The sequence below is a fragment of the Aquarana catesbeiana genome, linkage group LG11, assembly GCF_042186555.1.
Source record: "Aquarana catesbeiana isolate 2022-GZ linkage group LG11, ASM4218655v1, whole genome shotgun sequence".
In the NCBI taxonomy this organism is placed as follows: domain Eukaryota; kingdom Metazoa; phylum Chordata; class Amphibia; order Anura; family Ranidae; genus Aquarana; species Aquarana catesbeiana.
Window position 1 is genome coordinate 251,356,665 of NC_133334.1, and position 25,220 is coordinate 251,381,884.

At 44.6% G+C, this 25,220-nt stretch overlaps 1 protein-coding gene across 4 annotated transcripts in view; it reads left to right on the forward strand.

The window, feature by feature from the left end:
- BEAN1 (brain expressed associated with NEDD4 1) overlaps positions 1-25,220 on the forward strand; it is a 68,545-nt gene that overhangs the window by 14,114 nt on the left and 29,211 nt on the right. For 3 of the 4 annotated variants that reach the window (XM_073605566.1, XM_073605567.1, XM_073605568.1), the window contains 2 exons: positions 10,261-10,467; positions 11,282-11,405. In XM_073605566.1, the coding sequence (XP_073461667.1) occupies positions 10,261-10,467; positions 11,282-11,405 (331 nt within the window). The remainder of the gene's footprint in view (positions 1-10,260; positions 10,468-11,281; positions 11,406-25,220) is intronic. The other variant, XM_073605569.1, reaches the window with a different exon arrangement.

Below are 25,220 nucleotides of genomic sequence, written 5' to 3' on the forward strand. Positions count from 1 at the left end.
AGGGTAATTTTATAATGGAATTAATTAATTGCAGTACTTAGCAGCTACCAAAAAATTACAAGTGTAAGGATTTGTTTTATCTGTGGCTTGTAATGTCCAAATGGGCTTATAAAAGGGAAATAAATTGCTTTACAAGAAAAATAATTGCAGGCACATCCTCATCAAAGGGGAAAAGGCGTATGTATAAAGGGGCAGAATAAAATCTCCAGGCATAAAAAGTGTTTCCCAGTTGCAGATTCTGATCATAGGAAGCTGTGCTGTAGATGTAAAAGGTAGGCTGGCCATAGCTATGCAGATGTCTTCCCAGCAATTACAGACAGAAGACATCTGCCAGACCCAGAAAGCTCAGGGACCAACCAAACTCCACCTTGAGACTTGACCAACGGCAGCCAGATATTGAAGTAAGAACAGGGAAGAATATGCTCTGATAAACAGAGATAGTCCAACAAGTTGGAAGTCATGTGATACAGTTGGGTGAATTTTTGTGAATGACTAGCGCTATTTATCACCCTTCCCCTATCCTAATAAGGCCCAGGATCTCCCTTAAAGCGGAGTTCTGCCCATTTTAACATTGAGCTTGCATTCACATGCCCATTCACAGTGCATTTCTAAACTGCTAGATGTTTTTTTTATGTCTAAATACCTTATTTTGATGTATTTTTGCAGCACTTCTGGTCCAGCAACTTAACTCATAAGACGACTCCCTTGGACTCCTGGGATATCAGCGTCATCTATCCCAGGAGTCCATGGAAATTGCCTAATACTGAAATCTTGTTATTTCAAGACCGGAAATGACTGGGTTGTCCTCTGATTGACAGGTTGCCATAACAACGGGGCAGGAACTTCTGCCGATGCTGCCATTGCTACGGCAACCAGTCATGAAGAGACTGTGTCATGCAGTGTCATTACTGCGCAGACGCACGATCAGGAGGTGCATGCTGGGTAGCCAGATGCACCGAATCCCAGAAATAAGGGGGCTCAATGGCCCCCTGCCTGGTTCCGAGATCAGGTTCAATTGTATTGATTTAAAAGTAATAAGAAAAAACCCATTAGTAATATTTAAAAAAAAATGATTATGGGGACTGGAGCTCTGCTTTTAGCTGGCCGTACCCATTTAGAGTTAAACTTTTGCAGAAAAAATGGCAGAACATTCTTTCTTGCTATCATTGAGTCAACTAATTCCATTTAAAAGCCCTTCAAATTGTGTCTAGTCTTGCTATTTGAATGGAATCCCAGATGTATTAAACAGGTTTAACAATGTACAATATTCCTGAACGAAAACCACATACAGTTTCATCCGGCTCCTTCGAATTTTCCTGTCACTATGGTCAGAATGGCTCATGTAGCATTTTTATATGCTATACAATTTTATATGATATATTTATTTAAACAAAAGTGGAATTTCCTTTGGTGATAGGCACCGCCTTATTTCCGCTAAGCCGCGCTCCATTACTCCAGTTTGTGCTGGCTAAGTCAGAACTTTGCACCTATACTTTACACAATCTAGTCTCATTGACCCTCTGTCATTTGCCCCCTTTCTGCTTTCACAACCTCATTAGTTCTTGTTGACCACCTCCTACCCCTGCCACACACATACACACACGCACCCTTGCACACCATTAAATCACACTATTCTTTACCATTAGCTTGTGCCCCCCCACACCCCTTACCATCAGCTCCTGTTTTTCCACCATCAGCTTTTGTTTCCCAATATCCATCAACCCTTACACCTGTGGGTAGGGTGCAGCATGGTGCACCAGCAGCAAGAATACACTCAGAGGCCGAAGAGGATGAAAAAAGTATATTGTGAGAGCTCCAACAACATACAAACAGGCCTAGCAGGTGGGCACAGCCGACCGAAGCCACTTACAAACAGTAGCAGAGGATCAAGGTCCCGGAAAGATGACAGCTTCTGCAGTGAGGAGCAGGAAAACGGCCTGGTCAGACCACACCCAAACAGTAGGCTTCCTACGAGGAGATAGCATGCTCTCTACACTTTCCCTATTCCTCAGGAACCTTTCTCTGCTTCTAAGCACTGTCCCTGCCAGACAGGGAACCTGTCCCTACACTAACCACTTGCATAAAGCGCACCAAACCCAGGAGCCGGGGTCTTAAAGTGGAACTACACTCAAAAGGGGAGGTTCTTTCTTTACATTTGGCACATTGTTTTTTTTTTTGGGGGGGGGGGGGGGGCGGGTGTCCGATTTTGACAGGTATCCATTCCCCCACTTCAAGCCAGATCGCTGCAATGATCTGAACGGAAGTTTGGCCCCCCTCCTTCCTCTGCAGCCTTCTGGCACACATTACAGGTCCCAGAAGACTATGGGACCAATCACAAAGCACAGCGTGGGTCACCCATGCGCAGTTGAAATCCAGCTGTGAAGCTGCAAGGCTTCACTACCAGCTTCCCTTAGTTAAAGAGCCAGCACCTGCACCTGAAGCTGGTTGAAGAATCAGCTTTAGTGAGGACATTGCTGGAACCAGGGGCAGGTAAGTAACTTATATTAAAAGTCAGCAGCTACAGCATTTGTAGCTGCTGACTTTATATTTTTTGGGGGGAGACTGCTCCTCTTTAAGTAGACTCTGCTTGACCAAGATGGCTGACAAGGTTGCGTGGAGCGACAGTGTACAATTGAACAGCTGTCTCTCTGTGACACAGGTAGTCATAGAAAAACCGGGCTCTCATGACCTCCGTCCCCTTCTGCATTGCCACTTTGGCCAAGCGCCATCTATAGTGGGGAATACAGACTGTGCCTGCCTGCACACCTCCACCATTAATTCCAGTTCCTTTCCTTCCACTATTATGTCTCCTTAGACCCTCCATCATCACCTTCCTCCCCTCACCTATTCACTTTTAGCTCCCATTACCCTCTCTGCCATGAGTTCCTGCTTCCTCCCCAGATGTTCTTTTCAGCTGTGGCTTCCAATTATAATGAGTCATTATCACTGCTATCGATGATGTGATATCAAAATAGGATGACACCACCCAACATCTTTTTTTTAGGATCTAGGGCTTGAGTTGCCTCATCAGATAACACTTTCTATGGTTCCATTTATGGTGGCAGCCATTGATAAATCATCGATAGGAAGGCAGAACTGGAGAAACCTCCTCGCTGGAACTCCAGATAGATATAAGAAGCGGGTGATTCAGTCCAATCTGATGAATAACTAAAAGCCATAAGGCCTTATCTCATAATGTAAACTAGATGCTTGCAATCATACTATAACCAGAAGCTCTATAGATGACAGATGAAATTATATTTTACAACTTTAGTCATTTTATAACATAGTGAGATTCTCCACATGTGTTTTAAATATTTATCCATAAATGTTTAAAACGCCCTTTAAATCATATACAAACCTGCCTTTTGTAGTCCCTTTGATGGTTTCTATGTAATATACACATGCTGATGTAAGCCTTTGCAGGTTTTCAGATCTCTATTCTTGTGATGGCTTGCATTAATGCCTATGTTTATTCTTAAAGATCTCACTGTAGGGTGTGCTGTTAAATAAGGTGATTTCCAGATTGATGATAATCCAGAAAAGCACCATAGAAGGACCACATCGCTGAAGTCTAACAATCCCTGCATTATTCTATTTTGGTTGTTTGTGTAGACCAGGAGTCTCCAAACTATGGCACGCAGGCCCAAAGCAGCCCACCACAAGGATCTATCTGGCCCACAGCTGATGTGCATTATCAGTCTCTGTTTACCCTAACCCAACAGTTAGGGGGAAATCTGATGTAATGGGGACACTGATGTATGTGGGACTCTGATAGGGACCTGAAAAAAGGAGGGACTCTCATGGAACCCAAATGTGAGGGGGGCTCTGATGGAATCCAAATGTGAAGGGGGGCTCTGACGGAATCCAGGGGTGAGGGGGAGCTCTGATATGGACATTGATGTTAGGAGGAACTCTGATGGGGACCCTGATGTAAGGGGGGACCCTGGTGAGGACTATAATGCAAGTGCAGTGCCTTGAAAAAGTATTCATACACATTTTTTCATGTTACAACCCAAAACGTTACATGTATTTTATCGGGATTTTATGTGATAGACCAACACAAAGTGACACATAATTGTAAAGTGGAAGGAAAATTATAAATGGTTTTCAAAATGTTTTACAAATAAATATGTGAAAAGTGTGGGGTGTACATTTGTATGGCGCCCCCCTGAGTCAATACTTTGTAGAACCACCTTTCTCTGCAATTACAGCTACCAGTCGTTTTGGGGATGTCTCTACCAGCTTTGCACATCAAGAGAGTGAAAATTTTGCCCATTCTTCTTTGCAAAATAGCTCAAGCTCTGTCAGATTGGATGGAGAGAGTCTGTGAACAGCAATTTTCAAGTCTTGACACAGACTCTCAATTGGATTTAGGTCTGGCCCATTCTAACACATGAATATGCTTTCTCATCAACTCTGTCCAGATTCCCTGTTCCTGCTGAAGAAAAGCATACCCACAACATGATGCTGCTACCACCATGTTTCACGGTGGGGATGGTGTGTTCAGGGTGATGTGCAGTGTAAGTTTTCCGCCACAAATAGTGTTTTGCTTTTAGGCCAAAATGTTCAATTTTCGTTTCATCTGACCAGATCATCTTATTCCACATGTTTGCTCTGTCCCCTACATGGCTCCACGCAAACTGCAAACAGGACTTCTTATGGCTTTCTTTCAACAATGTCTTTCTTCTTGCCACTCTTCCATAAAGACCAGATTTGTGGAGAACACGACTAATAGTTGTCCTGTGGACAGATTCTCCCACCTGAGCTGTGGATCTCTGCAGCTCCTCCAGAGTTACCATGGGTCTCTTGGCTCTTCTCTGATTAATGCTCTCCTTACCCGGCCTGTCAGTTTAGGTGGACGGCCATGTCTTGGTAGGTTTGCAGTTGTGCCAAACTCTTTCCATTTTCAGATGATGGATTGAACAGTGCTCCGTGAGATGTTCAAAGCTTGGGACATTTTTTTATAACCTAACCCTGCTTTAAACTTCTCCACAACTTTATCCCTGACCTGTCTAGTGTGTTCCTTGGCCTTCATGATGCTGTTTGTTCACTAAGGTTCTCTAACAAATCTCTGATGGCTTCACAGAACAGCTGTATTTATACTGAAATTAAATTACACACAGGTGGACTCTATTTACTAATTAGGTGACTTCTAAATGCAATTGGTTCCACTAGTTAGGGGTATCAGAGTAAAGGGGGCTGAATACAAATACACTCCCCACTTTACACATAATTACTTTTAAAAAAAAATTGTTTTCCTTCCACTTCACAATTATGTGCCACTTTGTGTTGGTCTATCACATAAAATCCCAATAAAATACATTTACGTTTTTGATTGTAACATGACAAAATGTGGAAAATTTCAAGGGGTATAAATACTTTTTCAAGGCACTGTAGGAAACAATGATGAGGACTCGAATGTAAGGGAGACTCTGATGATTATCCCAATGAAAGGAGGGTCTTTGATGGCGATACCAATGTAAGGGAGGCTCTTATGAAAAACGTGCAGACTGAATTTATTTTTGTTGGACCTTTATTAATGACTCAAGTTTATTTCAAATTTCTTTGCTTTGTTTTATTGAATTTCTTTCTATATTGTTCCGAATCATATCATGTTGATTAAAAAAACATATTTATTAAATTGTATTCACACCATGAATATTTGTAAAATATACAGTGTGGCCCTGGTGCTGAGAAGTTTGGAGGCACCTGGTGTAGACCCACTGCTGTATTTAAAACTGAACTGGGAAGTACATGCAGGGGAAGTTGAGAGTAGTCAGAAGACTCACTTTAGTGCAATCTCAGTCCTCCAGTACCCCCAACAGGTCCAGTTTTCTGGATTTCCTTCACCCAGTACCGGTGCTTTAAATTAATATCAGTGGCTTGGTATTTATGACAGCTATTTTATTTATGGGAAATTCCAAAACCTGGCCTGTTGGGTGTACTTGAGGAATGAGCTTTGGAAAAACGGATCTAGTATATTCCTTTCAAGGTGAATATAATCCAACATTTAAATGTATTTTCCAATTTGGTTTAACTTTTTAGCTGCCAGAGCCGTTTTTTAATTTTTTGCACACATGTTTAAAAAATCATTTTACACCTGAAGATTACATAAAACCCCCAAACCAATTTTTATGTCCCTTGATATTACCATAAAGATCTAGGAAATGAAAAATGTCTGTAAAAAACACACTGAAGGAGTTGTAGGGGAAACAAACGCAATAAACTACCCAAATGTTGGTAAAATATTAATAGATACCCAACATGTCTGGGGAATCTGTCCTCAATCCCTTTCTCTGTCTCAAAAGTGAGACATCAGGGGTCTGTTTAGACCCTTGATATTTTACCAAAGCCCCCAGCGGTACTCCTAAAAAACTGCAAAAAAAATTTCAAAAATAATATTGTAAAAAATAATAAAGTATAAAAAATAAAATAAAATAAAAAATTACTGACGCCGTCCACTGTCCTTCTGACACCATCCTCCGCCATACCAGGGAGGGGCGCCAAACTGTGTCTTTGCCCTGGGTGGAATAATGTCTAGCTTCGCCACTGCAAGAGGAAAACTCACTGCAGAAAATATGCTTGATGGGGTACATTGAACTCAGTACCCCAGTTCTATAAGGTACTGTACTATACATTAGGCAGTCACACTGCCAAAATATATAAGACACTCACAATGGTTATTAGATGTTTTGGTTCTCGTCGACTTGAAATAGAGCTAAAAAGTGTGCAGCAATGCTAGCTCTTTGAATAAAAAGCAGAAAAAGGACATGAGGGTTATCACAATGCCAACGGGAACAATTAAATATTTCCAATGCCTTACACAATAACCTCCAATCTAATTTGAACGCACAGAGTTCCTTGTAATCTCAGAGAGCCTGTCAGTCAAGTGTCTGACAGATACGTTTTGTAGCTCAGATGGCAATCTTTACACTTCTAAAGCGTTCGTTGTATAATGCCCGTATGAGTGTATCACAGACTTGACATACGCAGAGGTGGCTCGTAATTCTGCTGCTGGCATCTTCTTTTTTTCTTTTGTCATTTTAAGCCAGAGTAGAGTAGAGTATAGTAATTACATCCCTGGTGCCCAATACACTTGTAAAAGTGTAATATTAGCTATAGAAAGTAGAATGATAAATTTACAAACCTAATTTATCTACTGAATGAAGGTATGGACAAATAAGAGTAGTATAGTCTAAATCAGGGGTCTCCAAACGTTTAAAGCAAAGGGCCAGTTTACTGCCCTTCAAATATTATTGCGGCCAGACTGTGGCCAGTCGGGGCAGAAAATATCCTGGCATTGGGGGGGAGTAAACAATGCCATAGGCCTATTGGTCAGGGTTAAAGCAAACAGATACTTGCGGTTGGCAGACAGGCAGAGTGGATCAATGATAGTCCAGGTAAAAGGCAGGTAGAGTTTAGATTATAGTCGTTATCCGGTCCAAGGTCATACACAGAAATCCAATCTAGCACAGCAGGGCAGACAGACAGGGAGCTTGATCAGATATTACACACATTATCACACTCTCTCACAAGCATGTGACTGAAGGTTTGGCTGGCTTAAATCAGGCCGGATCTCTGCCCAGAGTCTGGCAACAGTCACCTTGCAGGTGGAAAGACAGACAAGGAGAATGCTATAACCAAAACCAGGATGCTGGAACCAGCAGCTATGATGGAGCAGGAGTTCACACGCTTCTGACAGTGGGAGGAACAGTGCCCATCATTGGTATCGGTTGGGAGGAATACTGCCCAATCATTTTTATCAGTGTGGGGAATAGTTACCCATTGTTGATGTCAGTGGGAGGAATAGTGCCCTGTCTTTGGTGTCAGTGGGAAGGAATAGTGCCTGATATCAGTGGAAGGAATAGTGCCCCAAGGGCCAGATAAAGGACAGCATAGGGCCACATTTGGCCCCTGGGCCACAGTTTGGAGACCCCTGGTCTAAATAGTCACCTCGGTCTGAGGAATTAAAGCTGACCATACACAGTTAGAATTTTGTTTGACAATGTTCATTTTCAGATGTTCGTTTATTTTGTAATGGTTGGTGGGCAACATACATTTTCGACCCCAGCGATGAGAAAATTGTACATATTGTGATGAAATTTCATATATATATACGTCTGGGATTCCATTCAGATATTAGCTCTGGATGACATTTTATGGGCTTTAGAATAAAATTAGTTGACTCAATGATGGTGAGAGAATGTTCCGGCAAGCTATTTTTCTGTGTAGGTTCCAACAAAAATCAAACTGTGTCGCAAGCTTAAAACTGTTAATGAATCTCTGACAGGTTCCTGTAGACTTGTGACTATGGAACGGATAAAAGTAATAAACAATCACCTCACACGCCATCAAAAGAATCCTCCAGACTTGGTGATTGCAAATCAATAGGGAGGGAGAAGTCATTCAACATTGGGACACCACATGGTCTGTGGTCATTACTAATTTTCTGGTGATCAGAAGGAATATGTTTTATCTGTCACAAGATCCAAACTAAGTTGTTGTTCGATAGTATGAATTTTGAGGTATATGCAGATAATGGTATGCCCTGATCTTATAGAACCACTTAGGGCCTGACTAAAGTAGTAAATAAACCTGCTCATGGCAGATATGTTGTGATTGGACTCACTATGACTGGGATGGTGCACTGGTGTCAGAATTATTAACTCTGACCCAGCCATCAGAACCAGCTGGTCTATATAACCTGTGGCCACTTTAGAGGCAAGAACTTTACTCACAACTGACTCGGTACTACCTTCAAAGGTGACTGGCCAAGAGGGAAGAGTCAGGCTCTTATTGCTACCTCTATAATTAAAGAAGATCTCTGGGCAATTTTTTTTCTCCCCTGCAGTGGGGCTGTGCCCGCACTGCATTAGTTAACTGCTCGTTTTTGTCTAGGGGATTTCAGAGCGGAGATATACTTACCTAATCCACACCGCGTGCTAGCAGTCTTGTGAATGAACTGTTCCTGATGTCATCATGCCCATAGACCGGCTATGGACGTGAGGACTGCAGGAACAGTCCACCGCTTGACGTGGGGGAGCGCAGTTTTCTGGATCGATTATTAATTAATGGGGTTCTGCTTTAAGTGATATGGAAATGAACATTGAGGGAAATTGATAAAAACTAGAGCAGACAGAATCTGGAGCAGCTGTGCATGGCAACCAATTAGCTTCTATTTTCAGCCTTTTCAGTTAGGCTTTGAAAATGAAAGATAGAAGTTGATTGGTTGCCATGCACAACTGCTCAACATTCTGGTCGTTCCACCTTTAATAAAAATCCCATTGGGTTCTGTAGCATCTTCTGAACAATGCATTGATTAGAATTTTCACGTGCTTTCCACAAACTGGAAAAAAACGATAATGCCCAAATGGTAAAGTTTAGCTCTGCTTTTCTCCCAATTTTACAATAGCCAATATGTCTGTATACCCCTTTTTTTTCATGCTGGCCTAGTAATCCTTTATGACGCTCTCTTAGGACTGATGCTTCCCTCCACTAGAAGGGTTTTTTAAATACAAAAAGAGGAATTCCCAGTGTCACACTTTATGCAAAGATATCAATAATTTATTGAAACTCAAACAAATCGAGCCAATGCGTTTCTTCAGAGCTATTGGTACTTATCAAAGGAGAAGGGTGGGCTCCATGGTGATACTTGTGTCTCTGTATAGAGCCTTGAAAGATGATGGCTGGAAATAAAGGCAGCAAGTACCACCACGGAGCCCACCTATCTCTGTTAATAAATACCAATAGCGCTGACTAAATGCATTGGCACGATTTGTTTATTCTTGATTCTCAATAAATGATTGATATCCTTGCATCAAATGTGGCATAACATTCGGACACCGGGCGCTCCTGTTTTCTTATTTGAAAATCCCTTATACTTAAGCGACATCAGAGGGGAGTCACAGACCTCCATTTATCCACAGAACCACTTAATACAGACTAAAATAATCCAATCTGTCCAGCATGGTCCCTAGCTCAAACCAACCACTTCCATTCACTGGATAAGTCTTGTAGAAATGGGTGGCAACCAATCAGAAATTACCTTTCGGTATTTTTGAATAGCATTTTGAATTGGTTTCTGATTGGATAGTGTGGTATACTACACCACACCACCTGCATTTTGTGGTATTGAAATCTTACATTGTGATAAAGATTAGTAACTATAACGCTATAGCTGCCAAATCTAACTCAATATTTGTGTTTTTTTTTTCTTTTAGTAATTGTTGTAGTTATACTTTCCAATCTGTTTTACAGAGATTTACCTAAACCAGAGTAACCCACTTCCTGAGTATTTTGGTTACATGAGAAGTAGCCATGATTCCACATTGCTGGTGTCCCCACTGGTCGTGGCAGGAATTGTAATTGGACTGGTTCTCTTTCTTTCATGTGTCACCATCATCATTGGTAGCCTGAGGAAGGATGGAAGGGAAAGAGACTTGCGCCTTCAAAATCCAAGTTATGGTATGAACTGACACTGCTCTATTATTCTTGGACAGAAAGGACATACTGTACGTATAAGTGAGTGCATCAAACCTTATGACTGTACTATGACTGCACTGGGAATAACATGTCTTAGAAGTCCATAAAACCTTGGTTCAATCAACTTACAGGGTGAGCTCAGGCGTGTTCGGATCCTAGTCCCAACCCACCTAAGCAATCCCACCAGGAAGCCATCACTGCACACCGCCAATCATATACAACTGAGGCATTTCCCGGCCCACAGCTGCACATGCCCGCTTGTATATATGTGCCTGCAGTCCTAGGAATGACTAGACTGCTCCTAATTGGAGGTGTGCAGTGCCGGCTTCCTAGCGGGATTGCTCAGGTGGGTTGGGACTAGGATCCAAACATGCCTGAGATCATCCCTACTTCTCAAGCTACTTATTCCATTGCCCTCCCTTCTCCATCCTGCAGATGGCGGGATATAACGAGCAGTGGAGTCATGGCTTTGGCAACTCAGGAATGAACACTTTAACTTTGTTCTCTATCTACTCTCTTTCAAAAACAGTGTCAGGAGAAAGTAGACTTCGTAGGCATGGATAGGGAAAAAAACTGAGCTGTTCATGAGTTGCTGGGGTTGGATTTTTAGAACCATTAAGAAAGTGTTTCATGGGGTTAATTTTCATTAAAATAAGGTAGGGAGCCAGATAACTTTATTTTCAATATTCCCATAAAATAACCCCACAGCATTAGTCCCACAATGGCAGCTTCTACAGAACAATAGGCTGGAAGGACCACCATTACTCTAAAGTGATATATTGTTATCTGTTCACAGATGGAATATCCTATGCACCTTCTTTCGGAGATCTGAGTTCCGTCTGTACAGGGGATATGTCTCCAGCCTTAGATTTTGCATCATATCTAGGCCTTAGCGTTTCCTATCCAGATTTTCCACCACGGTAAGAACTGAATTTGATGGATTCCAACATAAATTAGACGGAACGGAATTAATCCTATGTTTTGCCTGTTTTTTTGTGTCACATTAAAAATAATACAAATGTCAAATTGAAAAATATTTTATTTCATGTGTAAATAAATTCTAATTTAAATTTAATTTAATCTAATTTAAAAGGATTTGTAACAGAAACATAATTAAGGCTCTGTTAACACTAGTGCGATTTCAGGTTCGACTTTAGTCGCTCAGACACAAATATATGTCACCGGCACGCCAAAGATCTCCAGAATAGGTCCAAAGCTTTGTTTAGCGACCACGTCATAGTTACAGTTCTAGTCATGCCTGATGAAGGGGTCCTGCGAGGCTCTGAAATGTTGCCTTTGTTTTCAATCTTAGTTTATTTTCAAAAGTAAGAACACAAAGAATATAACAGAAAAATACCATTCTTTACAGTTTGGCAACACATATAGTATACATAGAATAGTGAGGTGTACTTTACCCATGTATAAACAGGAGTGATCATTTTAACATACAGCTTTCGGTGAACTACTGGTATATCATATTGTATATTGAAATCTTTATTCTAAGAGAGGAATAATATACGGGTGGGGGCCAACATATAATGAACCTTGTAGTTTCGCGGGTTGGTGTTATCTGAGGGTTCCCTCTCAACGAATTAGACTGCTGTAGAAGTCTTTTATTCACCTATTATAGATAATCAAGTCATTTAGCTAGTCCAAAGATATGATCTTTAACTATATATGTGAGTGGTCGGTTCAGTACTTAACAAAGAGGAGACAGAAAAAGTCAGAAATAAGAACGTGAGTAGAAGTGTGGGATGGCACCAGGCACTCCAGCATGGCTAATCGGCGGGTAAGGGTGGGGTATCTCTGACCCAAAGGGAAAACTCATCAGAATAGCGAAACATGGACCATGAGGTCCAGGTGGCGGTAAACTGCTCCTCCTTTCCCACTTCCTCCGCCAACAGGCGCTCCAGATCTCTTATCTGGTCCACTTCAACCACCCATTCTCCCAAGGAAGGCACATCTGTCGTTTTCCAATGTCGGGGGATCACTGTCCTAACTGCTGCCAGAAAGTGGCGCAGTACATCTTTTTTGATCGACTTGAGGGGGCCTGGGAGTATAGATAATAGGGCTATCTCTGGTGTGGGTTTGATTGATGTCGCCATCAGCCTGCTGTAAAGATCAAAGACCTTTTGCCATAGTTTCCAGATTGGAGGGCAAGCCCACCAGATGTGAAGCATTGTCCCGCTAGAGGACAGGCATCTCCAACACACGTCTGTCAAAGAGGGGTTAAACTTTTTAATATCTACTGGGCATCTGTACCACCTCGTTAATAATTTAAACCCTTTTTCTTGGTTCTTGGTTGCCAGGGAAATCCTATGCGTTAGGATAAAGCTTTTTTGCCAATCAGTGGGGGAGATGGAGTGTTGCAGCTCCGCTTCCCATTTCTGTGTATATGTTGGAAGGTCAGGGGCATATTCGTTCAGTAGTAGGGAATACAACAGTGATACTACATGTATTGGTGGGTCTGGTTGTAAAAGCAGTTCGTCAAAGTCTGATGGGTCGGCCAGTATCTCTGAGATGGATGAGAAAGTGCGTATGTATGACGTTATTTGACCCCTTTGTAACCACATTGTTGAGGTCCCTAATTCCGTCCGAGAGGGTATGTCCGTTCTCAAGGATGGGTCAGCGCGTAAGACCTGTGCTAAACGTCTATGGCTATCCCTACTCCAGGGTCCAAATCTTAACTTGTTCGCTGCTGGGGGGAAAGCCGGAGTCCCGAAGAGAGGGGTCATTGGGCCCTGGATTTTAGACAATTTACTCGCTGAGATCATGCGGTCCCAAATCTGGAGAGTTTGGCGAGTAAGAGCAGTGGAGAATAAGCCGTCCCCACGCCCAGCCATAGGGGTCCATGGCAGGGCGCAAAGATCAGCCTCATTAAGATATTTCTCTAGTTGAACCCAAAGTTTGGAGGAAGAGTGGTGGAACCAATCCACTATACGCATGAGTACCGCTGCCTTATGGTATATAGAGGCATCTGGGACCCCCGCACCCCCCCTGACTTTCGGGAGAATCATTGTGTCATGTTTTATCCTGGGGCGACGTCCCTGCCATATAAATTTAGAGAAGATCTGACGGAGCCTTTTGAAAAACGAGGTGGGGATATAGATAGGAATGGTCTGGAAAAGGTATAAGAATCGAGGGAGAACATCCATCTTCAAGACATTCACCCTACCCAGCCAGGAGAGCTGTTTAGAGGCATATGTGGTCAGATCCGCTTGAGTTCTGGTAAGTAAAGGGGTGAAGTTGCTGGAGAATAGTTGGGATGAGACTGTTGGAATATGGATTCCTAGATAGCGGATAGATGTGGAGCTTGTCTTAAAAGGGAAGGAAGTCGTAAGCTGTTGTAGAACCGCTGTTGGGAGTGAAATGTTGAGGATTTCTGACTTATTTAGATTAACTTTAAAATTACTAACCTCTCCATACCTCTGAAACTCCTGCATAATGGAGGGTAGAGAAATTTGTGGTTGGGTTACAAATATGAGTAGATCATCAGCAAATAGGGCAATTTTAGTGTGTAGTGGGCCTACTCTAACGCCATGTATGGCCGGATTGTTTCTAAGGGCAATGGCTAGGTGTTCCATGACAATTACATAAAGAATGGGGGACAAGGGGCACCCCTGCCGCGTTCCGTTGTGTATAGTAAACTTAGGGGATAGGGAGCCGTTTAGTCTAATCCTAGCGGAAGGAGATGTGTAGAGGGACATTATTCTGGAGATCATGTTTTGGCCTAGACCTAGTTGTTGTAATGATAAGCGGAGAAATTGCCAGTCGACACGGTCGAAGGCTTTTTCCGCATCGACTGTGAGAAGGCACAATGGGATATTGTGGGCCCGAGCATAATCAGCAATGAGGAGTGTTTTTAGGGTGTTGTCACGCGCCTCCCTTCCACTCACAAAGCCAACCTGATCTAGGTGTATTAAACGGGGTAACAATGGTTGCAACCTATTAGCTAAAATTTTTGCGTACACCTTTAGATCTACTCCTATTAGCGAAATAGGTCGGTAATTAGCGCAAACATTCAGGTCTTTGTCTGGTTTGGGGATGAGGGTAATATGTGCCTCTAAGGTTTGTGGTGGGAACACTGATCGTTCAGAGATGGAGTTAAATACTTTTGTCAAGAAGGGAGTAAGAAGGGTAGCAAATTGTTTATAGAATTTCGGAGTAAAGCCATCAGGACCCGGGCTTTTACCAGATGGGGTAGAAGTAATGGCGCGGGCAACCTCGTCTTCCGAAATCGGGGCCTCAAGGTCCTCTATCGTCTCGCCATCTAGAGTGGGTAATGCAGTTTGCTCGATGTATAAGGCTTGTGTTTCCGCTGTAGTGAGGGGAGGATCAGTGGAGCTCGCTGCAGGTATATTATATAGGGATTGATAAAAGTCCCGGAACACCTGTCCCACCTCGGAAGGTGATGAGACAGTTTTCCCAGAGCTGTCCCGTATATGAGGTATAAAGGAGTTAGGTTGTTTGGTGTGGAGGGTGCGAGCCAGGGATCTACCACATTTATCTCTAAATTTATATTGATGAAAAGCTAGTTTGTTCGCAAACGTGCGGGCTGATGCCTCATATAACTCTCTAAGCTGGGTGCGAGCAGAAGAAACCTCCGTAAGCAGTTCAACCGTCGGGGAGCGTTTATGAGTAGTTTCTAGTGTCCTTAGCTTATGTACTGCCGTAACTATCGCAGTTGAACGTTCTTTTTTCATGCGAGCACCCATCTGAATAAACCTACCCCGTAATACCGCCTTCAATGCTTCCCATTTCATGGGTGGTGAGGTGTCATCAGATGTGTGATCTGTGAAAAAGTTTGATATCGTCTCTGCTATCTGTGTTTCAAACCCTGGTTCAGTCAAGAGAGAGTCATTTAACCTCCATGTCCATTCTTTTATTGGTGTAGAGGGGATTGTAAGCGTCAGGAATATGGGTGAGTGGTCGGACCAAACCATAGGGTCTATTTCACAATTGGGGGACCAATCTAAGCAGCCGTGCTCGACTAAAAAATAATCTATACGACTGTATGATTGGTGGATGTTGGAGAAGTGTGTGTAGTTTCGTGAGTCCGGGTACAGTATTCGCCATACGTCTATGAGATGCATATTGTAGATGGTACGTTTTAGGGCCCGTATTTTTGGAAAGGATATAGACGAACGGGATGTCGATGAATCCAAAAGTGGATCCAGGGGAGTATTGAAGTCCCCTCCGAGTATGAGCTTGCCCTCCGTGAAACCCGCCAAAATCTTTAGGTATTGCAAGGCTGATGGGACTTGGTGTGTGTTAGGCAAGTATACGTTGGCAATTGTAAATTTAGTCCCCCATAATAAAATTTTTACAAAGACATACCTGCCTTGGGGGTCCGTCACCTGATCAAGCAGCTCAATAGGGAGTGTTTTATGAAACGCAATAGATACTCCTTTAGATTTTTGTGTCGGGTTGGTACTGTGTATCCATCTATTGAAATATCTATTGGAGCAGGAAGGAGTGGAGTCAGAATGGAAGTGGGTCTCCTGCAGCAAGAGTATGCTGACCTGTCTTTTGTGCATCTGATATAGAATTTGCCCACGTTTCGACGCTATGTTAAGTCCGTTTACATTATACGAACAAAGTTTCAGGTGTGGGCGCAAAGTCACCGTGTGAGCCATGCTGGAGTGCCAAAAGCTGTAAAAGGGAGAAAGTATTAAGATATGGAGGAAAGGTATAGGGAGCAGGAAAGAAAAAGAAAGAAGAGATGAAGAAAAAGATAAACAGACAAAGGAGGGGAAGAGAGGGAGGGGAGGAAGAAAAATGAAAGGAGCGTGAGGATAATGGAAGAAATACGATATAAATGAAAAGACACCTAAAAAGATGTGTCTGGAAAACTAATGTGTCCGCGAACGCAGAACACTGCGTGAAAATTCACGTTTTAGGCACAAACCGTGCCTGTCCTATTGTGGGGGAAAAGTCGAGATGAATGGGTCTGAGCCGTGTTCCCGACAGCATATCAGGCATGCAAGTAGTATGTGTGGCACACTTGATATTTAAAACGAGTGTGGGGCATAAGGCAGCTTAACCACAACAAATGATAACAATCAACCAAGTGTGTGCATTGGATTTAAATAAGTAACCCTGAGGTATATATAAAACTATTGCATTGTCTCATGTATATAAAGAAAGTTATTGCGCCAAGACAATTGGGTGGGTATATGGAGGGCAGGGAGAGTGGGGGATCCCTCCATGGGGGCAATCCTCTGCTCCATGTGTAACGTCCTTTAAACCCTATATTCTCTGTAGCAGAGACCGAGTAAAACCGGGTACCAAACCCCCCTCCGAGGAAGGTATCCCCCCACTCCCGCTACACCTCCCCCACTGCATATATCATCATGGGAAGGTCAGAGGAATCAATCTGAGACAATGCAAAACATCTTTAGAAAAACGTCAGATAAAAAGGAAAAAAGAAAAACACAAAAACATAGCATTGGTAGACATTCGCATTACCTGACGCTCTTCATAATGAGAGGCATAAGATTGACTCCAATCTATGTTCTCACCCGAACCCCAGCCAAATTGTAAATTGGCAAAGAGCAGGGAAAGAACCAGTGGAGACAAAACAAGCCATCAGTCTCTAATTAACTGTTGAGTTAATCTTCTGGGGAAGTAGGTCTTCTTATCCCTGGGCCAGAGGAAACTGATCTGGACCTAGGACGTCTGCGGCGCTGTGGAAGTGGACCAAGTCCCACCTGGCCTGATCTATCCTCTGGAGGGTCTAACCAGTTCAAAACTTCCACTGGATCTTGTTCGATAAAGAGGAAAAAGTCGGGCAGTTGGTCTGGATCAGAGAGCGTAAACCTGTTGCCGCCCCGTGTCACCTTGATGCTGAAGGGGTGACCCCATGTATAGGTAGCTCCAGCTTGCCGTATAAGGTCAAGTAGAGGGCGCACCACTCTACGCATATACAGCGTATTGCGAGATAAGTCAGGGTATAGGTGAATAGGGGCACCAAAGAAGTCAACAGGACCCAAGTTCCATGCCTTTCGCATGATCTCTTCTTTTAAAGTGTAATAGTGGACCCGACATAGAACATCGCGGGGGCGACCATCTCGGGCCCCCCCTGGTCCTCCTACTCTGTGAACACGATCCAGTTCAATTGGTGATGTTGCCTCTCTTCCCAGTGCTTTATTGAGGATAGTTATGACAGTGGGTTTCAATTCTGCTCCAGATGTTGCCTCCGGTATGCCTTGCAGTCTAATGTTATTTCTGCGACTGCGATTTTCGCTGTCTTCTATGCGGAGTTGCTGGTGACGTATGCGCCTAAGATGTGTCGCGGATGAGGATTCAAGGGCTGTTATACGTGCCTCGTGGTCATCCTGAGCCGTGGTTAAGACCGATACTGCTTCCTCGTTAGCTGTGACTTGTTGCCTCAGGGCGTTCAGCTCCACGTGGAGGGAATCTTCCATTTTGCTTGCCCAGGATTCGAAATCCATTCTGAAGGCAGAGAGGAGGGCAGCAGCTTCCGATCTAATGGGTTCTCCTGATAGGGGATGCGTAGCAGACTGGGATTCCCCGGTGCCTGTGTCGGACGATGAGACTGACCTTGTGGAGGAGGCTGAGGGCTCTCCCGTAGAATTCTGAAGTCTCTCATTATTGTCCTCTGCCGTGTGAGCTGCTGCTGAGGCGGGAGGCTTGGTCTTCCCCGGGTTGCGGCCGGGTGCCATCTTGTCTTTGGGAGTTCGGGGATCAATCGGCGTAGTTCTAAGTAGATACCTCTGTATGGTGCCTTGTTGGGGGTCGGTAAGCTCCGTGGAGTGTGAGCTAGCTGCCGCCATGTATTATGTGGGTGTGCTATGCTATGTAAATAGCCTGTAGCTGTCGGGATAGCACGGGACTCAGGGGTGCGGGTCTTCAGCCATCCATAGTTAGTCTCTCTCCATCAAAACCTATCTTCCACGGAGATGAGGGGGACTGGGGAGGGTGACCAGGCCTGCAGGAGCAGCGGTGTCACCCTATTAACATGGGCGCAAGGCTGGGACACCGTATGGGTTCAAGGGGGAGAGCACCGTCCAGCCAGGGCACAGTTTCTGATAGTGCGGGCCCGTCTTGTAAGCTAGGCCGCAAGATGGTAAGATGGCGGCCGTCACTGGAAGTCTCTAGTGTTACCGGGGTCAGCGATGGGTCTGAGCTGGCTATAAACTTGTCAGATATGCCCAGGGGGGGCCACTTTAAGTGAGGGTGAATTATATGACCCCCTTACCTCCGGTCGTGGCGCCAAGATGCGGTGATGCTGGGGGCCTCACAGGCCTCGGGCCTGCCGCAAGCATCCAGTGCCTGCTTTCTCTGCCTTGTCTGGTGTCCCCTCCGCTCCGGATACAGCACTCCCGGCCCCAGGGCCCCCGATCGCCCTCCGCGGCACCCGAGACCGGGGATTCTGTGTGTCTCGTAGGCCGCAAGATGGCGGCCGGCGTCTGTGGAGTGAGGCCGGCCGCGGCCCGAAAACAAGCAATCCGTCAGCCAATCTACTTAAATATTCTCAGGGAAGGACTCCTCCAGTGCCCAGTGGCTACCAGGTAGGCTTTGGGGCAGCTTTTGATGTCTGTGGAGGCCGGATGGCTGTAGATTGTAGAAGGCCGGCCGCGGCCTGAAAACAAAGTAGTCCGCCGGCTAATCTGCTCCAATGTCCTCAGTAAAAGGCTCTCCTAGTGCCCAGTGGTTATTAGATAGGCTTTGGGGCAGTTTTTGATGTTTGTGGATGCCGGATGGCTGTAGATTGTAGAAGGCCGGCCGCGGCCTGAAAACAAAGTAGTCCGCCGGCTAATCTGCTCCAATGTCCTCAGTAAAAGGCTCTCCTAGTGCCCAGTGGTTATTAGATAGGCTTTGGGGCAGTTTTTGATGTTTGTGGATGCCGGATGGCAGTGGATTGCAGAGGGCTAGACAGAGCTCCTCTGCAGTGCGTCCATTCACCTCGCCATTCGGACACGCCCCCCTGAAATGTTGCCTTTGTAACTATGATGTGATCACTGAATAAAGTTTTGGATCCGTTCTGGAGATCCTTGGTTTGCTGGTGACATATTTCTCGCCTTGAATGTCTTCAGTTTCCAGCTTGTGGTCACTCCTTTCTCTACTTTAGTTTTGGGAATATTGTGCTTGTTCAGTTGCACAGAATCGCATGACAATGGAAATCACATCATTTTCAATGATGCCGTTCACATCAATGCAACATGGCTACAATGCAATTTTGAAAACCACTTTGGCATGACTGCAATATGATTTTGGCCCCACAGACTTCAATGGAGTAGCACCAAAAATGCATTATATATACTGTACATTTTTTTTGTTTTTGCCTGCGATTTGTAATGGTTGTTAAGAGCCAGCACCCTCCGGTGTACTAACAACCAGTGTCTCATCTCTGCTGTCAATCAGGGGATTCCCGGCTGACAGCAGAATGTAAACAAATGAGCTGCCAGTAAAAAATACTTTAAAATAAAAATGATGTGGGGGTTCCCCCCAATCCAAACCAGGCCCTTAATGTATTATAATTTCCAATGGTCATTTTCTATATTTTAAATAGCTTTCACTAAAATAATACCTGGTAATCCTGCCGTGAAGGTCCTTATTCAGGCACTTCCTGTTATAGAGTAACAATGCTCCTGCATTGTCACACAGGCATCTGGTTAAGACTACAAGTGGCAATGCCATACATGGATTGAAATTTGGCCTGTTCAGCAGGGACCTGACAAATTTTGATCCATGTATGGGCTAACTTGTTGTAAAAAAGTAAATCTATTGATTAACTTGGGTACACCCAGCTTGCCAAGTTTTTCCCGAACGATCAGTGCCGTTGGCTATTTATGAGATTTTTTTGAGTAGGTTAACTTTACCCATGGGTGGAAGGAAAAAAAAAATAGCTTGATTCCCCGAAAAACACAGTCAGTATTAATGAGGGAATCTCTCCCACAGCGCTATCGTGTTCTGCTGGCAGCAAGCACAGTGAGCCTTCCCTGTCAGCAGAACGCAATAAATAGTCCCTGCTGAACCGGCCGAATTTCAATCTACATATGGCTGGCTTAAGGCATTTGTTTTAAATCTTTAAAGTCAATTTTATTGAGGATGGGTAAAGGGTGATAAGGGTCTAAACCAGTGATGGCAAACCTTGGCACTCCAGATGTTTTGGAACTACAATTCCCATGGTGCTCAAGTACACTGCAGAGTGCATGAGAATCATGGGAAATGTAGTTCCAAAACATCTGGGGTGCCAAGGTTCGCCATCACTGGTCTAAACCAACCTTTCTTAACCTTTTTATTATGAAAGACCCCTTGAAATAATGTTTAGGTCTCAAGGAATGTCTGCTAAATATATATATGCAGATCACTGTACTTTAGCTAGACCACATTGGTAGTCAATAAGAGAAAGGCCCCCTTACACTTGTGGTCATTGGAAAGAATGCCCAATATAGCGGTGGTCAGTGTAATGCCCCAATACATGGGTGGTTGGTGGGAAGAATGCTTCTTACGATACTTAGCATGATCATTAGTGTCAATGGTGTCTGAGATATGAAAGGAGAGGCTTCACAGGTGCAATTCCGATAGCTCTGCCAAGTGACACTGGTGAGAGAACTACACAGGCTCCATTTGCAGCAGATCAGTCCATGACTGCTCAAAGAACCTTGACCAATCATGGAATTATGGTTAAGAAAGGCTGGTCTAAACTGCACAGGACCATGGGGTTTAGCTGTAAATAAAATAAGCATAAAAACAGCCAATAAACTAACCAGCACCCTTTAGCCGCTTTCTGCACAAGATATGTCTTCACAATAAGACATTGATTGGTGGTAGGTTCTGGGACACTAATCATTTAATTGACTTAACCTCTACTCAATTTGCTGGCCACTGAGTTTGTCCATTTTTTATTTTACCATGTTTCAAATTAGATCTGAAATAAATACTGCATTAACTTCTTTTTTTTCTCTCTGAGTCAGTGAAGGGACGATTTACGTAAATCATAGTTGACAGGCGGGATAAATGGCCATCATGCTAATATGTCCTATTAGGAGAATGAATGAAATACCGGTGTGGTTGATATCATAGAGGCTCATCTGCTTTATTTGATGTGAAATGGAGAGGGAAAGATTAGAGGCTCAGACAGAAGACTTCTTGCTGCCCTTCACGGTGAATTTAGTTTAAATTAAGTAGTGGCAGAATTTAATAGATGAACTGTTTTGATCGCTCGGTATGATGGTGACATTAACCAAATGTCAGTGTGAATGGATCCTAAGAGGAATTAGGGGCTACGGTGATATTAAGTTAAAGGTACACTTCAGTCAAAATTGAAAATGACATCCTGAGGAGCAACCAGGGAGCATACCCAACCTGCTGCGTAGTGGAGCTTTTCAGTAAGGAATTATCGCAGTGCACCAGTCCACCCTACTCCCTTTGTCTGTAATCTAGTGATCCTGGAGCACACCTGCTTGTGATGTTGGAACACATATCTCACTGCCTCTCATACACAAATATTACTTGTAGCACCCTCTAGTGTGCAACTAGAGTAGGTCAATTTATTTTGTTGACTCATGTAGCTGAGTGAGTCTGTTATTGGGTCAGGTTACTCCAGGTCAGGCTGTAGGGCTCTGCCGGGCAGGTCTCTGATACCACCTCCTCGTTCTAGAACAGTGGTTCTCAACTCCGGTCCTCAAGGCCCACTAACAGGCCAGAATTTAAGAATTACCTTGGGGAGATGCAGACTAGAATACTGCAATCACTGAGCAGCAAATGATATCACCTGTGATGTATTTCAGTTATCCTACAAACCTGGCCTGTTAGTGGGTCCCGAGGACAGGAGTTGAGAACCACTGTTCTAGAAGCTTGGAGAAACTTCTGGAAGTTAGTGGGCGGAGGGTAGAAAGCCCTGATCTGCATACTTGAGGTAATGTCAGGAACGGTGTCATCTCCGGTTTCTCCTGCTGGTGGCACTATTACATTCAGCACCAAAAGGGTGTAATTCCAGTGGCCACCAGCGGGGGTCTCCCTGCCTGGTTTGCAGACTTGCCATCAAGCACACCTGTCATGGTTTTGCTGGACTATATAAACCCGCCCTGAACTAACCTCCAGTGCTTCAGTATTCCTCTGCTAGCCCTTGTCCCTGCCAGTACCTGCTCTTGTTCCAGCCTGTTCCTGTTTGTTCCTGAACCCCGTTTGTGTATCCTGTCCTTGAACCCTGTTTCCTGTTCCCTGTTCCCTGCTCCTTGGTCTGCTTCATTATTCCTGGTTTCTGTTCCCTTGTCGCTTTGGCCCATGCCTTATATTTTGCATGTTGGTTTCCTTGCTTGTGTATTATATTAGTTAGATAGATAGTTAGGTTGGTTTGGGGGTTTGCTGTGTTTTCACCATTTTCTTGTTTTTGGTTTGCTGTCTTGTTTTCACGTGTATCGTTATCATTATAATAAACATACTTTCTTTATTTACTCGTTTGTCCCTGATTCCTTGGTGCAGCCCAGCGATCTGATCACCTGCATTGGATGTTGTGTATAACATCCCCTGACAGAATACTGAAGCCATACTATCAGATCGGTTGCACCTGGGAATTGGGGCCTGAGTCCCAGCTATTGTTGAAAGATGGATTTTGAAAGTATTTTGTATTTATCGCTCCTGGCAACTGATGACAGAGACTTTTGTTATCAGACATTGGCTGAATACACTAGGGAACAATTGTTAGAATGCATCCGCCTAGCTCATGTTTTTATTGAGCAAGGCAGTTTTTTGTTTGGAGATGTGCAACCATTAATTAAGATCTGTACTGAGTTGGCCCTGTCTGATGTTGCTGAGGGAGGTGATGACTATACACCCCCTTTTAGTGCAGCTCAGGTAGAATCTTTAGTTTGGCTGTTGGAGGATGACTCAGCATTTTTTTTTGAACAATATTCAGCTTGTCCTCAGCAGGTGCTTGCAAAATGCATTGAATCAGTGCAGTCTCTGGTCAGACAAGCCAAGTGCAAACCTGATGCAGTGCAATCATTAATACAGGCCTGGTCAAGTCTGTTGCATTCAGCTTCTGTTAGCTCCAAATATACTTCTCTACCAATGAAATACCAGTACCCTGTTTCCTCCTGTTGCACCTACCCTGCCTTTAACTCCCCTGATGCTTCTCAACTGCCTCCATCAGCTCCACTAAATCTCCCTTCAAAACCTACTCCCTCTGTCTTGCCATCCTTTCACTCTTCGCTTCTACCAGCTGCATTCCCTACCTACAGCCCTGTACCCACTTATAGATCCCTAGTGGCTAAAAGCAAAAAGAAGCGGAAGTTTTTTCCAACCCATACCATCATGCCAGTATCCAATCCTGCCTCCCCACCAGCTGATCTGTTCCAGCCTGATGTGCCAGCACCTGTGCCCACTGTCCAGTCTGAAGTTCCAGTACCAGCTGCCCAGTTTGAAGTTCCAGTACCTGCTATCCAGTCCGATGTACCTGCTGTTCAGCCTGCTGTGCCAGCACCTGTGCCCACTGTCCAATCTGAAGTTCCAGTACCAGCTGCCCGGTTTGAAGTTCCAGTACCTGCTATCCAATCCGATGCACCTGCTGTTCAGACTGTTGTGCCAGTACCTGCTGTTCTGCCTGATGTGCCAGCACCTGTGCCCACTGTCCAGTCTGAAGTTCCAGTACCAGCTGTCCGGTTTGGAGTTCCAGTACCTGCTATCCAGTCCGCTGTACCTGCTGTTCAGCCTGTTGTGCCAGTACCTGCTGTTCTGCCTGATGTGCCAGCACCTGTGCCCACCGTCCAGTCTGAAGTTCCAGTACCAGCTGCCCAGTTTGAAGTTCCAGTACCTGCTATCCAGTCTGATGTACCTGCTGTTCAGCCTGCTGTGCCAGTACCTGCTGTTCTGCCTGATGTGCCAGCACCTGTGCCCACTGTCCAGTCTGAAGTTCCAGTACCAGCTGCCCGGTTTGAAGTTCCAGTACCTGCTGTTCAACCTGTTGTGCCAGTACCTGCTGTTCTGCCTGATGTGCCAGCACCTGTGCCCACTGTCCAGTCTGAAGTTCCAGTACCAGCTGTCCGGTTTGGAGTTCCAGTACCTGCTATCCAGTCCGCTGTACCTGCTGTTCAGCCTGTTGTGCCAGTACCTGCTGTTCTGCCTGATGTGCCAGCACCTGTGCCCACCGTCCAGTCTGAAGTTCCAGTACCAGCTGCCCAGTTTGAAGTTCCAGTACCTGCTATCCAGTCTGATGTACCTGCTGTTCAGCCTGCTGTGCCAGTACCTGCTGTTCTGCCTGATGTGCCAGCACCTGTGCCCACTGTCCAGTCTGAAGTTCCAGTACCAGCTGCCCGGTTTGAAGTTCCAGTACCTGCTGTTCAGCCTGTTGTGCCAGTACCTGCTGTTCTGCCTGATGTGCCAGCACCTGTGCCCATTGTCCAGTCTGAAGTTCCAGTACCAGCTGCCCGGTTTGCAGTTCCAGTACCTGCTATCCGGTCCGATGTACCTGCTGTTCTGCCTGATGTGCCAGCACCTGTGCCCACTGTCCAGTCTGCAGTTCCAGTACCAGCTGCCCAGTTTGAAGTTCCAGTACCTGCTATCCAGTCCGATGTACCTGCTGTTCAGCCTGTTGTGCCAGTACCTGCTGTTCTGCCTGATGTGCCAGCACCTGTGCCCATTGTCCAGTCTGAAGTTCCAGTACCAGCTGCCCGGTTTGCAGTTCCAGTACCTGCTATCCGGTCCGATGTACCTGCTGTTCTGCCTGATGTGCCAGCACCTGTGCCCACTGTCCAGTCTGCAGTTCC